General features: G+C 38.6%; 2 protein-coding genes across 5 annotated transcripts in view; one reads left to right on the forward strand and one right to left on the reverse strand.

Moving 5' to 3' along the window:
* Positions 1-1,263, forward strand: LOC122643864. The gene has a single exon (XM_043837436.1). It carries the CDS (start codon positions 1-3, stop codon positions 1,261-1,263), a length of 1,263 nt encoding a protein of 420 aa, XP_043693371.1.
* Positions 1,264-2,488: 1,225 nt separating this feature from the next.
* The window catches only part of LOC122641549 (ATP-dependent helicase hrq1-like), a 31,332-nt gene continuing 19,979 nt past the window's right edge, over positions 2,489-13,841 (reverse strand). For 2 of the 4 annotated variants that reach the window (XM_043834820.1, XM_043834823.1), the window contains exons 6-8: positions 3,194-3,361; positions 2,945-3,057; positions 2,489-2,663 (exon numbers count right to left, since the gene is read on the reverse strand). In XM_043834820.1, the coding sequence (XP_043690755.1) occupies positions 2,504-2,663; positions 2,945-3,057; positions 3,194-3,361 (441 nt within the window). In that variant the 3' untranslated portion in view covers positions 2,489-2,503. Of the gene's footprint in view, positions 2,664-2,774; positions 2,889-2,944; positions 3,058-3,193; positions 3,362-13,841 lie in introns of those variants that run through there. The other 2 variants (XR_006329925.1, XM_043834821.1) reach the window with 2 other exon arrangements.

Genomic DNA, 13,841 nt, shown 5'->3' on the forward strand with positions numbered 1-13,841 from the left:
ATGGCTGATGCTAAGTCTTCTACCGACAACTTTAATATTCAGATTACCAGTGTGAAGTTGAATGGTGCTTCTAATTATCTACTTTGGTCTCAAGCCTTTGAGGTCTATGTCACTTGCTGCCGGAAGATGAAATATCTTACGATGGAACCCGTGGATTCCACTGATGACAAATATGATGATTGGAAGGCTGAGAATGCAACCCTTCTTTGCTGGCTTTGGAATAGCATGGAACCCTCCATTGCTTCCAATGTTATGTTTCATAAAACTGCCAAGGGTGTTTGGAACGAACTTAAAGAGAGCTACTCTCAAGATACAAATCTGTCCCGAATTTATGATGTCTATGAGAGATTCTTTTCTTTTAAACAAGATGGAAAATCCCTTGGTGAGTATTACAGTTCATTGAAGGGGATGTGGGAAGAACTCAATGTATACCACCCTATCTCTACTGATGCTGCTGTAATTAAGTCCCAAAGATCTGAATTTTTGGTTGCTAAATTTCTCTCTGGGCTAGATTCTGATCTTCAATCCGTCAAAAGTCAATTGTTGACTGGAGAGAAGATCCCCTCTATGAATGAAGCATATTGTCGGATCCAGAGAGTAGTATCCCCTTCTGTGGTGAAGTCTGATTCAGCTCCTACCAACAAAGATAATTCTGCCCTTTTCACTTCTACTGGAGGGCGTGGCCGTGGTGGTGGTGGTACTTCTTCTCGCGGTCGTGGTTCTACTTTTGGGCGCGGTCGTGCCACTGGTTCTGGAGGTCGTGGGGTTACATCTAACACTGCTGGTTCTGGTTTTGTTGATACTAGTTCTCGATGGTGCACTCATTGTAATCGGTCTAATCATACTGTTGATAAGTGTTGGCTCAAACATGGCAAACCACAGTGGGCCCGTGAGCAATTTGCAAACTCTGCCATATCTGATGGAGGGACTGATTCTGTGCACTCTTCCGACCCTGCCCCGAGATCCTCTACTGATGGTGGTACCTCTTCTAATGATTTAGTCTCTCAACTCTTACAGCGAGTCCAGCAACTTGAGGCTTCTTCTTCTACATCTACAGCTGTCCTTGCCCACTCAGGTACTACTGCTTGTTTCGCATCCTCATCCTCTCCGTGGGTCATTGACTCAGGAGCATCCTCTCACATGACTGGTAAGCCTACTTTGTTTTCATCTTCCACACAACCTTCTATGTCATCTTGGATTTCTATTGCAGATGGATCCTCTATGCCAGTCACTGGTCATGGGAAAGTTGCTCTGATACCATGAAACAAAACTGAAGCTAAAAATAATCTGCAGCCAGAGAACTAGAAGAAAGCAAAGAAGAAAGAAGAAGAACCGAGAGAAGGAGAAGAAGGAAAAACCGAGAGACAAGAAGGCTTCTCACGATTTAGTTGAATTAACTAAATCGTGAGAGACAGATTTATTTATAACATAACTTAAGTAAATTACAATATGAAGTACCCAAAACACGCTTAAGACATAAAGCTAATTTAGAACTAACTAGAAAGCACAATAAGAGACATAAACAACCCCAAACACCTAAACACTATAATCTTAACAGTTATGTTAGGCACCTAAAGTTCTAATTAGGAAAGTTAGATAGGAGTTTCTAGATTTTAATATATTATATATTGGCAAAAGGTTCCGTGCATGGTCCTGTCTGCCCCTCACAAGAGGGAGACAAAATGACAAAAAGTCCCCCCTTATTGGACGAATTTGTAACACTTTCCCCCTCATATTTTACTAGAAATTGAGTTGATCTAGAAGATTTCTTTTGTTTTTGATAAATAAGCATTGTACCTCCCATATGTTGGATTAGATTTGAATTGACAATGAAAGATTGCATTATTTGGTAGTTTCCAAACTTATCTCCCTTCCTCCCTCTCGTGATTTTCTCTCTCGAGAGTTGGTATCTCTCTCTCTCATCATAATGGTAAGGGTTCTCTCTATTCTCCTCTCCTTTTGTTCCTTTTTTCTCCCTTTTAACTTCTAAATCGACAGCCTTCTCTTCTCTCTCTTCTATTTATTGGTTTCAATTTCTGATCATATTTTTTAGGAAAGAGATTTCTTGTATCTTCTCCCTCATAAGTCCATCATCAAACACCCCCTGTTCCTCTATAGCTCAACTTCTCCCATCGATTCAACTACTTGGGAATTTATTTTCTGATTTAATTTGGAAATTAATTATTCAGATTTGATTATTATTATTATTATCTTAAGATCTAGCCATCAGATAGGACATCATATCCAATCTGAACCATCAGATCAGAATCTTTCAATCCTAGCTCATCAGCAGGCCAATTACCAGCAGGCCAATCAAATCCATCAGATCTGATCGATCTGCACCAATAATACATGTTATTACGAAATAAGGCAGGCGAACGCGCAAGGCACATGAAAAAGCCCCTTACCATTACCCTACCCACCAAGGCTAAACAGTGTAAAATCTAACCATACCTCCAAATGAGAAGTGGATAAGGTGGGTAAACAAGTTTCACTTGCAGCCCTAGACACAAGTAAAAGACATATATCTGATAATTACCTGCACTGACAACCCAATTCCTCCAGGGTGTTGATCATACAACAGAATTCTTTCTGGAAAATAACGGGTTTCATGAGGATTCACACACTCAGAAGCCAAGTCCGAAGAGTTGCACATAATATACCTACATGCCAAAGAAACACAAGGCCTTAAAATCCATTAGGAGTTAATGCCATGGAATTTCATTTTATAGACAAATTACTTCAAGGTAACAGATGAAAATCGGTAACAAAACCCGAAATCAAAAAGAGAAAAGTTGAAAATGATGCCAATATATAACTTCAAAATGTTCATAGAACACGTCATACGTTCTCATGGAAAAAATTGCTACAGAAATTGATTAGACAAACTTGAAGTAAACAAATTTTAGCAGTCTTCTTAGAGAATTGCATGTATTAAACTTACAGAGGTACCACATTCAAAAGAGCATGACAAGCAGCATGCAGGCCCGCACGAAATGAGAATTGTTTAATCTCCACTTCTGATTTTATTGATTGTGGAACTCGAATCCAAACTGCCTGTTTAGATGTTGAGAGAAGAAAATAAAAAATGAAAAGAAACACAACAAATAAATCAGCATGCTAGAACCAACAACATTGAAAACAACAAAATACAATTTATTTATCCGAACTCCCATGAGGAATGGATGTACACCTGTGATTCATAAGAATATTTAGGGAGAGAAAGGTCTTCTGAATCAATAATTTCATTGCTTCGACGCCAAATACGATAGAAGCCAAACCATGTAGTAGTTACTTTGCAATTATTTGTCTGGGCAGTTGTTTTCCACTGCTGGACATCAGAAATCCTTGCTGGATAAGCCTGAGAAACAGTAAAAATAAAACCAAAATCAGAAGAAGGGGGGGGAGGGAGGGAGAGAGAGAATTGGCAAGCATGTCTCTTTCCATTATCTACATCACGTTGTTACAATTGTTGGGAAGAGCGAAGGAAATCTTCCATGGCTAGGAACATCATAATGTGGATCCTATAATATAGTGCTGTTCTACTGTTTTTGATTTGTTCCTCCAAAAAGTTTCTCTTCCATTGTCAATAGATCAAAAGAAAGAGAGAGACGTGCAAGGGGAAATGTTGCAGCTTGAGTAGTTTTTTGTGATGCCGAAATATAATAATTCTTCCCTCTCCAATCTCAAGCCATGAAACATAGCCAGAAAATGTACAAATTTCGCACAGCTACCTACCTTCCCCTATATATATGTTATCCATACCTCTATATATACATATATGTTTCCCATACCCTCTTCTTCCAACAGGGTTAACATATCCAGAAATGTAAAAATGTCCCAGTTATGTAGCCTCCACGTACGCACAACATATTCCCCATTCCGGTTAGCAAAAAAGACTTTGTTGCATAAAAACCATGGCTCTAAAAGAGTGCAAATCCCCTAAACCTCCCCCACCCCACCCCCCCCCCCAAATGTAAATATTCTTTTATCTGATAAATGATATCATTCTCCCAGTGCCTCCCTAAAGCCCCAATTTGGAAAAAGAAAATGGGATTTTTGGGCTTCCGGAGATATATAGGATGCAACTGGATGGTGAAGATGGTTCCTTGATGTTCCAATAAATCATCCACTTTTTCTGGCTCCTCTATTTGTGACACAGTTGGAAAGTTGGCCTTTTGGTGCTACCATCAATCATATGTGGATGGTGCGTAATATCAGGAAATGAACCCCCAACTCTCGGCCGATTTCTCAAATTTGGGACTCCATTTCTTTTGACATCAAAGCCAAGCGCTATGCAGTTTCTTCTTCTTGTAATGACACCCCAAGGAACAGGCATACTGTTGTCCTAGGGTCTTCCTCCCTCCTCTTTCCAGCCCCCCACCTCCCCTGTCCCCTGTTTGAGGTTGGGTCTGCTTGTGCATTTGTGCTTTTTTTCCCCCCTCTTTTGGGGGCTTCTGTAGTCCCCTTTCTGTTAGGGAAAATGACCCTACACCCTATACCCTCCGAGTCGTCTTTATGATGATGTTTTTGATGATAACAAATAAGACTTGGACTAATGCTTGTGTTCTAAGTGTTCTTAGAGTCAAAGCATAGCACCAAGTGAGGGGGAGCGTATACAAGTGTACAAAGACCATACTCAAAGAAGATTGAAGCTTGGAAGACAAAGTCAAACTTTTGGAAGCTTAAAGTCTTGAAGATTTGAAGAGTCTTGATTGAAGACTTTGTAAATTTACAACTATGTAATTTTTTGTTTCAATGAGTCACATTCGATGTAATGCACACACACACGTATGCATCCATCTAGACTGACCTTAGGAGGATATTTGAACCCCTAATCATATGACCAAATGGGTTTGAAATACCCAAAACAATCCCTAAGGAAATTGGACTGGAACTACACTGTTTTTGCCCAATCCGGCATACCGGTTCCCAATCCGGCATACCGGATCAATGGTGAATCTCAGGAAATGGGAAACAGCAGCTCTGTTAAGCATGCTGGATGAGGATCCAGCATACCGGATTCCAGAGTGCTGCTGAGTGCCCTGATCCGGTATACCGGATCCCAATCCAGCATACCGGATCACTCCTGACTGTTGAAATATGACCGTTATTCCCTTGTTTCTTAAGGAAAGTAGGTAATCCGGCATACCGGATTCCCATCCAGCATACCGGATTATTTATAGGACGTGGGAATCCGATTGATAATTGGATTCCTTATTGGTTCTAGGCTCCTTGCCTATAAATACCCTCTTGATTTGTGTTCTAAACACAACAATTATCCACAATCAAGAGCTCTAAAAGATCAATTACTCCCTTGTGAGATTATACACTCAAGATCAAAGAGGATCAAAGAAGTTCAATCTCACTCTTGCTCCCTTCATACGCATTTGCATTCAAGCTGCATAGATTGAAAGGTAGCACCTATTCTACTAAGGTTTGAAGTAATCTTAAACTTCTTAGTATTTTACTTTACTTTGTTTAAAGTTGTTGTTGAGTCCTCTTGCTCATTAACTCAAGAGTAGCTTTTGAGTCCTCTTGCTCGTTTCTCAAGAGTAGTTGTACGAGTCCTCTTGCTCACTCAAGATTCTAAATAGTGAAATTGTCTCTAAGGTGAGAGGAGTAGACGTAGGCACATATTGGCCGAACCACTATAAATTGCTTGTCTCTTTACATTGTTTGTCTTTACTCTTCTCTATCTTTATTGTTGTTTTTAATTCTGCATAGTTCTTTTAATTTTCGAACCTACACCTATTCACCCCCCCTCTAGGTGAATTCACATTTGGTATCAAAGCGGGAGCTCAAGACCGTGATTTTCTCAATCCTACTAAGAGTTAAAGGCCATGGGAACTTCTGCTAACCGTAAGTTCGAAGGTTATAACATTACCCGACCTCCCTTCTTTAGAGGTGAAGGATTCTCCTATTGGAAGAATCGCTTCAAGGACTTCGTGTGTGCCAATAACATTAACGCATGGGAAGTTATAGAGAATGGACCTAATACCATAGACAAGCCCAAAGAAGAATAGACTCCAATTGAGAAAGCTAAGATGCAACTCAACTATGTTGTTATAAGTTATCTCCAATGTGCATTAGGAGAAAAGGAGTATAATAGGACATGCATGTGTGACTCCGCTAAGGAGATGTTTGATAAGCTTATAGTGACCTATGAAGGTACCTCTGAAGTTAAGCAATCTAAGATTGACATGCTAGTGAATGAATATGAATTGTTTAAAATAAAAAATGATGAAGATATATATGCCATATTTACTCGATTTACTAACATCGTGAACAAGTTGAAAGGATTAGGTAAGGTTTACTCCAATGGTGAGAACGTTCGAAAGATTCTAAGATCCCTGTCAAAGGAATGGAGACCCAAGACTACAGCCATAAGAGAATCAAAAGACATTGATAAGCTAAGCCTAGATGAGCTGTTGAGATCACTCCAAACACATGAGATGGAGCTAAAGCAAGACACCAAGGAGGACGAGCCTAAGGAACCTAAGAAGAAGGTTGTCGCATTCAAAACCTATGACATCAGCAACGATAATGAAGAACTTTCGAATGATGAAATTGCTTATTTGTCAAAGAAATTCTCAAGATTTTTTAAGAACAAAGGGAAACCTTCATTCAACAGAAGAAGATTCTCAAAAGACTAAAAAGGTAAGAATATTTCTAAGGATAATTCTGACTCTTCTTCAAAACAAGTTGTATATTATGAACGTAGGAAACCTGGACATTTTAGAGGAGATTGCCCTAAAATGAAGAAATATAAGAAGGCCTACAAAGCCGAATACACCTTCGATTCAAGTGATGAAGAAGAAGATGATGAACAATCACAAGAAGAAGAGGAACAAACAAATCTTGCTCTAATGGCTACTGAAGAAGAAGAAACTCAAAATGAGGTAACTCCTACTTCTGCTTCTAAAGATAAAGACTATTTAGAATTAGAAGAGGCTTTTGAAGATTTATATCAAAGTAGCATAGAATTGGCTACTACTAAGAAAAATCTCCTAAAGGAGATAAACACCCTCAAAGACCAAAACACATCTCTAACTTCTCAAGTAAATATCTTGGAAAAAGAAAAAGAGAAATTGTGTAAAGCCTTAGAGTCCTTCACAAATGGTAAAAAGACCCTTGATATTTTACTTGGAAATGTCTCTAAAGCACCCTTCAACAAGGAAGGAGTAGGCTATGATATAAACAAGAGTTCAAATCAAACCAATGAGGCAAGTTCAAGTAAAGTAACAAGTAAGAAAATGAAGAAGAAGTTTTGCAATTATTGTAAAAAGAAAGGACATTTGACTGAGGAATGCTATGTTAGAAAGAAAACTCCTCAAGTAAGCAAATCAAATCCCAAAGGGAAGACTCAAAGTCCAAATATCCCTCAATGTGTTGTATGCAACAATTGTAACAAAAAGGGACACACTGTTTGGGAATGCTATCATATGAAGCAACCTTTTCGCCCTCCTAGAGGGCACTTCAATGGTCAAACTACTAGAAGACCCTTCAATGGTCAAACTCCCAAAAGACCCTTCAATGGCCAAACTAGGAGAAATCCACCAAAGGTGCAAAGACGACCCAATAACCAAGGCTCATGTAGAATGTCTCAAAACCAAAGACCTTGGAACCCTCAACCATACACAAATTGGTATGAAAATCAAAAGGCAAGTAGTCACCAAATGGTGTGGAGACCAAGAGGAATGTATAATATTAACAAATGATGGACCCAACACTCAATGGGGACCAAAATTTTATTAAGCACTCTTGTTTTGTAGGTACATCTAAGCAGAAATGAATGGTATATTGATAGCGGTTGCTCAAAGCATATGACATCCAACCCAAGGCTATTTTCAGAACTCAAAAAGCAAAAAGGTGGATGGGTGTCTTTTGGAGACAACAGCAAAGGAAGAATCATTGAAAATGGATCAATAAAGTTTAGAGGTACAGTAATTTTTAACGTTAGCCTAGTTAAAAATTTAAAGTATAACTTGCTTAGTGTAAGTCAACTTTGTAACAATGGCTATTTTGTTAATTTTAATGCCTCCAAATGTGAAATTAAAGATGCCAATGATAATATGATTCTTGAGGGTTCTAGGAAAAATAATGTTTATATTTGTACTTTTAATATGAACTCTTATGATGCTTGTCTCATATCTAAGTTTGATGATGCAACCTTGTGGCATAGAAAATTGGGACATATTAATCCTAAGATTATTAAATCCCTATCTTTTAAGAACCTAGTGAGAAACTTACCTAAGTTGAATTTTGATAAGCATCACACTTGTGGAGCTTGTCAAAGAAGTAAACTTACCAACATAGTTGTCATGGCGTCGCCATGGCGCCGCCATGGCATCCTGGCACTGGGAGAGGTGGCATATCGAGCTACGCCATGGTGGATGTAAATATATCGTTCGATATGGCTTCCATGGCGTCGCCATGGATGCCATACCAAGATATGTTGGCATATCGGTCGATATTTGTACATATAAAAGTTAGATTTAAATTTTTTTTTTTTTAAACCATTTAATAGCTTAGATGCTTTTTTATTAATGTCTATTGGAGGTGTAACTTAAAAGTATACACCTGCAATACACATTATCAATTTATCAACAATAAACATATTACCCTAATAATTTGGGGGAAATAGAAATCGCAAAAGGCTAGACGCCTAAACAGTTCGAGACTTCAAGGTTCTCCTCAGAGACTCGAGACGGAGGAAGTGAGGAAGAGTTCGTGAGAGTTGAGACTAGATTCCGGCAAGCTTCCTGCAACTCTCGGCAAGTCAGCAACCTCCAGGACTCCATTCTGGTAAGTTTTTATTATTTTGTAATTTGTATTTTTGTTTAAATTGGTTCTTCTTCCTCCTCCCAGTCCTCTGCAACTCGATTTTTGAGTTCAGTTCTTCTCCTCCCAGCAGTCCTCTTCTTCTTCTAATCTTAACTTCTTCTTCTTCAGTTCTTCTCCTCCCAGCCAGTAGTCGTAGTATCTTTTTTTTTTTTTTTCCCCTTCTTGTCTCGCACAGCCACACATACACAGTTACAGTGTTACACACAGAGACAGGGAGAGAGTTGAGAGACAGAAGGGGGGGGGTAGTAGTCCTCTCGGTTTTTTTATTTTTATTTTTCTCTTTTCTTCTTCGCAAGTCGCAACTACTTGTACAGTGGGAGATAGTCGAGAGAGAGGGGGGCCTCTTGGTTTTTTCTTTTTCTGTTTTTTTTTTCTTCTTCGCAACCTCTTTGTTCAGTCTCTGTGAACAGGGACTCAGGGAGATAGTCGAGACTCGAGAGACAAAGGAGAGCCTCTCGGTTTTTTTCTTTTTTTCTTTTTTTTTTCTTCTTCGCAACTGCTTGTACAGGGAGATAGTCGAGAGACAGAGGGGGGGGGGAGGGATTTATTCCAGTTACAGCCACAGTACTCTGTTTTTTTTTCTTTTTTCTTCTTCTTGCCTTGCAGTTGCAGGCTTGCTTACAGCAGACCTCTCAGTTTTTTTTTTTTTTTCCTTTTTCTTCTTGTTGCCTTGCACTTGCAGCCTTGCAGGCTTGCACACAACCTCTCGGTTTTGAGCTTTTCTGCTTCTTGCCTTGCAGTTGCAGGCTTCCACATAGACAGAGAATGAGAGAAGGTGTTTTATTTTTTTCTTCTTCTTGCCCTGCACACAACCACACACAACAGCAGCACATATTCAACTCCATTAGTCCATAATCCAGTTTTTTTTTTTTCCCCCTTCAACTTAATGTTATAGCAGAAAAACCAGTACTTTGATAGTTTGATTTTGCGTTTTAGTTCAGCCTAAAAACCAGTTTAATTGTTATTTTTGTTTTGTGACTTTTGTAGTCTCTTTCATAGTTGAACTAATGGATGGTTCTACACAAATTAGTAGTGGGGGTGAAAATATTGCAAGTACTGGAGCTACTCCAGGACATGATCCAAGCAAAGACCCAGCAAGGAAGGCCAAATCAAATGACCCTGGGTGGAAGTATGGGTATTGGCCAAATCTAACAAACAAGAATGTTGTTAAATGCTCCCTTTGTGGCAAAGAAATGAGCTGTGGGATTAAAAGATTGAAGCAACATTTGGTGGGTGGATATGGAGACGTTACTAAGTGTACCAAGACAAATGATGCTATTTCTCAAGTGATGACGGAAGCTCTAAATAAAAAAAAGAAGAAATCTGTTACAGAAGTGTTGGATGATGATGATGGTGATGATGATGCTGTAGAAGTTGGAGGGCATGTACAATCAGAAGATACACTAGAAGGACAATCCCAGACTCCTACAATTGCTAGGGTGGCTCCTAGCTCTGGGACAATTGCTAAGAAAAGAAAGGTTACTCAGCCTCAAGAAAGGGGTCCCATGGATGCTCATGTTAGAAGGACTCTTGAGCAAGTAGTCAATGAGAGGCATAATAGTAGTTCTACTCAGACTACTATAGAGAACCGTTTTAGGACACCAGAACAAAAAGCCAAAGTTGATAATCACATTGCTAAGTGGATGTATCAGCAAGGTATCCCATTCAATGCTATTAAGGCAAGGACCTTTGAAGTGATGTGTGAGTCTATTGCACAATATGGTTCTGGATATATTCCACCTTCATATCATCAAGTGAGAGTGCCATTGTTAAGAAATGTTGTGAATGAAACTGCAAAGATGAAGAAAAAATATGAAGAGTATTGGAAGCAGTATGGGTGCACTCTTATGTCTGATGGATGGACGGATAAACGGGGAAGGCACTTAATTAATTTTCTAGTTAACTGTCCAGAGGGGACTTATTTCATGGGATCTGTTGATGCATCTGGTATGGTTCAAAGTGCACAAATGCTATTTGAATTGCTTGATAGCAAAATTGATGAGATTGGTGAGGACTATGTCATTCAAGTTGTGACTGACAATGCTTCAAATTATAAGTTGGCTGGTAAGATGCTTATGGAAAAGAGAAGAAGGTTATACTGGACTCCTTGTGCAGCCCATTGCCTAGACTTGATGTTGGAGGATATAGGTGGTCTGAAAGACTTTAAGAAGGTGATAGGTAAGGCAAAAAAAAATAACCACCTTCATCTATAGGCACACATGTCTTCTTGATGCAATGAGGAAAAGAACTGGACAAAAGGATCTTGTGAGAGCTGCAGTTACTAGATTTGCAACTGCTTATTTGACATGTCAGAGCTTAGTTAGGCATAAGGATGCATTGAAGCATTTGTTTATATCTGATGAGTGGAAGGGTTCTAATTTGTCAAAGACAGAGGCTGGAAAGAAAGTGGAAGAAACGATGTTTGTTGTACCATTTTGGAACACTGTGGAGGATTTTATTAGAGCATCGAAGCCACTTATTGTTGTTTTGAGGATTGTTGATGGTGATGAGAGGCCTGCAATGCCTGAAGTTTATGTTGCTATGGAAGAGGCAAAAAAGAAAATACGTGAACATTTAGCACATAAAGAACGGCTGTGGAAGAAAATTATAAGTATCATTGACAGGCGTTGGGAGTGTCAGAGGGGACTTATTTCATGGGATCTGTTGATGCATCTGGTATGGTTCAAAGTGCACAAATGCTATTTGAATTGCTTGATAGCAAAATTGATGAGATTGGTGAGGACTATGTCATTCAAGTTGTGACTGACAATGCTTCAAATTATAAGTTGGCTGGTAAGATGCTTATGGAAAAGAGAAGAAGGCTATACTGGACTCCTTGTGCAGCCCATTGCCTAGACTTGATGTTGGAGGATATAGGTGGTCTGAAAGACTTTAAGAATGTGATAGGTAAGGCAAAAAAAATAACCACCTTCATCTATAGGCACACATGTCTTCTTGATGCAATGAGGAAAAGAACTGGACAAAAGGATCTTGTGAGAGCTATAGTTACTAGATTTGCAATTGCTTGTTTGACATGTCAGAGCTTAGTTAGGCATAAGGATGCATTGAAGCATTTGTTTATTTCTGATGAGTGGAAGGGTTCTAATTTGTCAAAGACAGAGGCTGGAAAGAAAGTGGAAGAAACGGTGTTTGCTGTACCATTTTGGAACACTGTGGAGGATTTTATTAGAGCATCGAAGCCACTTATTGTTGTTTTGAGGATTGTTGATGGTGATGAGAGGCCTGCAATGCCTGAAGTTTATGTTGCTATGGAAGAGGCAAAAAAAGAAAATACGTGAACAGTTAGCACATAAAGAACGGCTGTGGAAGAAAATTATAAGTATCATTGACAGACGTTGGGAGTGTCAGATGGAGCGTCCATTGTATGGAGCCGCACTATTTCTTAATCCCGGAAAATTTTTCATGTTCAAGGAAAGTGAAAATGGCGAACTGATTGCCAATTTACACATCTCATTGGTTGATGTCATGACCATATTGGTAGTTGACCCTGCTATACAAGACAAGATAACTTTGCAAATTGATGATTATAGATATTCAAAGGGTTGTTTCGGGAGGGATATGGCGATTAGACAACGGACAACCATAAATCCTAGTAAGTAACTTAGTATTTTTAGTTTGTACCTACGTTGTATGCTACTATGTCTATGATGTATTACTATTAATTCAGTTTTTTTATTATATTTTTATAGTTACTTGGTGGAGTACAAATGGAGGTCGTGCTTTTGAGCTTTCAAAGCTTGCACGACGCATACTAGGCCTTTGTTGCTCTTCTTCTAGTTGCGAGCGCAACTGGAGCACATTTGAGTTTGTAAGTACTAAGTATTAACTTACATGATTACATTTACTTTTAATTTATTTTTTAGATTTTTTTTTCTTTCACTTTTGTTATGTCTTTTTATTGAAAAATGACTTTTTTGTTCTCTCTTGTTTATGAATTCAGATTCATACCAAAAAGAGGAATAGACTGGAACATTCTCGTTTGAATGATCTAGTCTATGTTCAATACAATAGCCGCCTCCATGAAAGGTTTCAACAGAGACGTGAGCTGGAAGGCAAAAACAAAACATATGATCCACTAATTCTTGATGAGCTGGATTGGTTTAGTGAGTGGATGGTTACCCAGTCAGGGGAAGATTTAGTCCATCCCAATGATGATCTCACGTGGGATGATGTTGGTAGAGCAATGGGGGCATCGATTGAAGCCCCCATCCGACCAAGGAGAACTCAAGCATCAACCTCTAGAGCCGATGTGACATATTCACGCCGTGGAAATGCTAGAGGGAGAGGTAGCTCAAGGATGGTTGATGTTCAGGATGACTCTGAGCTAGATGAAGATGAGGAAGAAGAGGAAGATGATGTGAATGACGACGAGAATGTCGTAGATGACTATGTTGGTGTCGAAGAGCCACGACAAGAAAATCTGCCAAATGCAGATCTTTTAGATGAATATGATAATTAATTAGTTTTGGTCCTTTTGGATATTATGATTATGGATTGTTTAAACTTTGAAGTTTGAACTTTAAACTTTGATCTTTGAAGATTAGTTAAGGACTTAAAGTTATCTATATTTGGTTGATTACTTGACTTTAATATTTTGATCTTTGATTACTATATTCAGTTATCTATCTTAAATTATTTTTTTGCTTTTGAATACATAATTTCCTCTCCTTTTTCATCAAATTCATATATATTAATATATACCTATTACTTTGTTCAGGTTGCTTTGCTCCAAATCACACACACTGAAGAAAGACTATTGTTATCAAGCTTCAGTAAACAGGTTAGCCTATCATTTGATTTTTACTATTGCTTTCAATTATTTGATAGGTTATCTATATTTTCAATTTTTCATACTTTCATATACACTAATGGATATTAGTTACACTTTCATGAATTAAACCATAGTGGCATAGTATATTAGTAGTAGTGTAGTACACTTTCATGTTGATTTTTGATGTTATAGGACATATATT

Source organism: Telopea speciosissima, chromosome 10, assembly GCF_018873765.1.
Source record: "Telopea speciosissima isolate NSW1024214 ecotype Mountain lineage chromosome 10, Tspe_v1, whole genome shotgun sequence".
NCBI classification, from domain to species: Eukaryota; Viridiplantae; Streptophyta; class Magnoliopsida; order Proteales; family Proteaceae; genus Telopea; species Telopea speciosissima.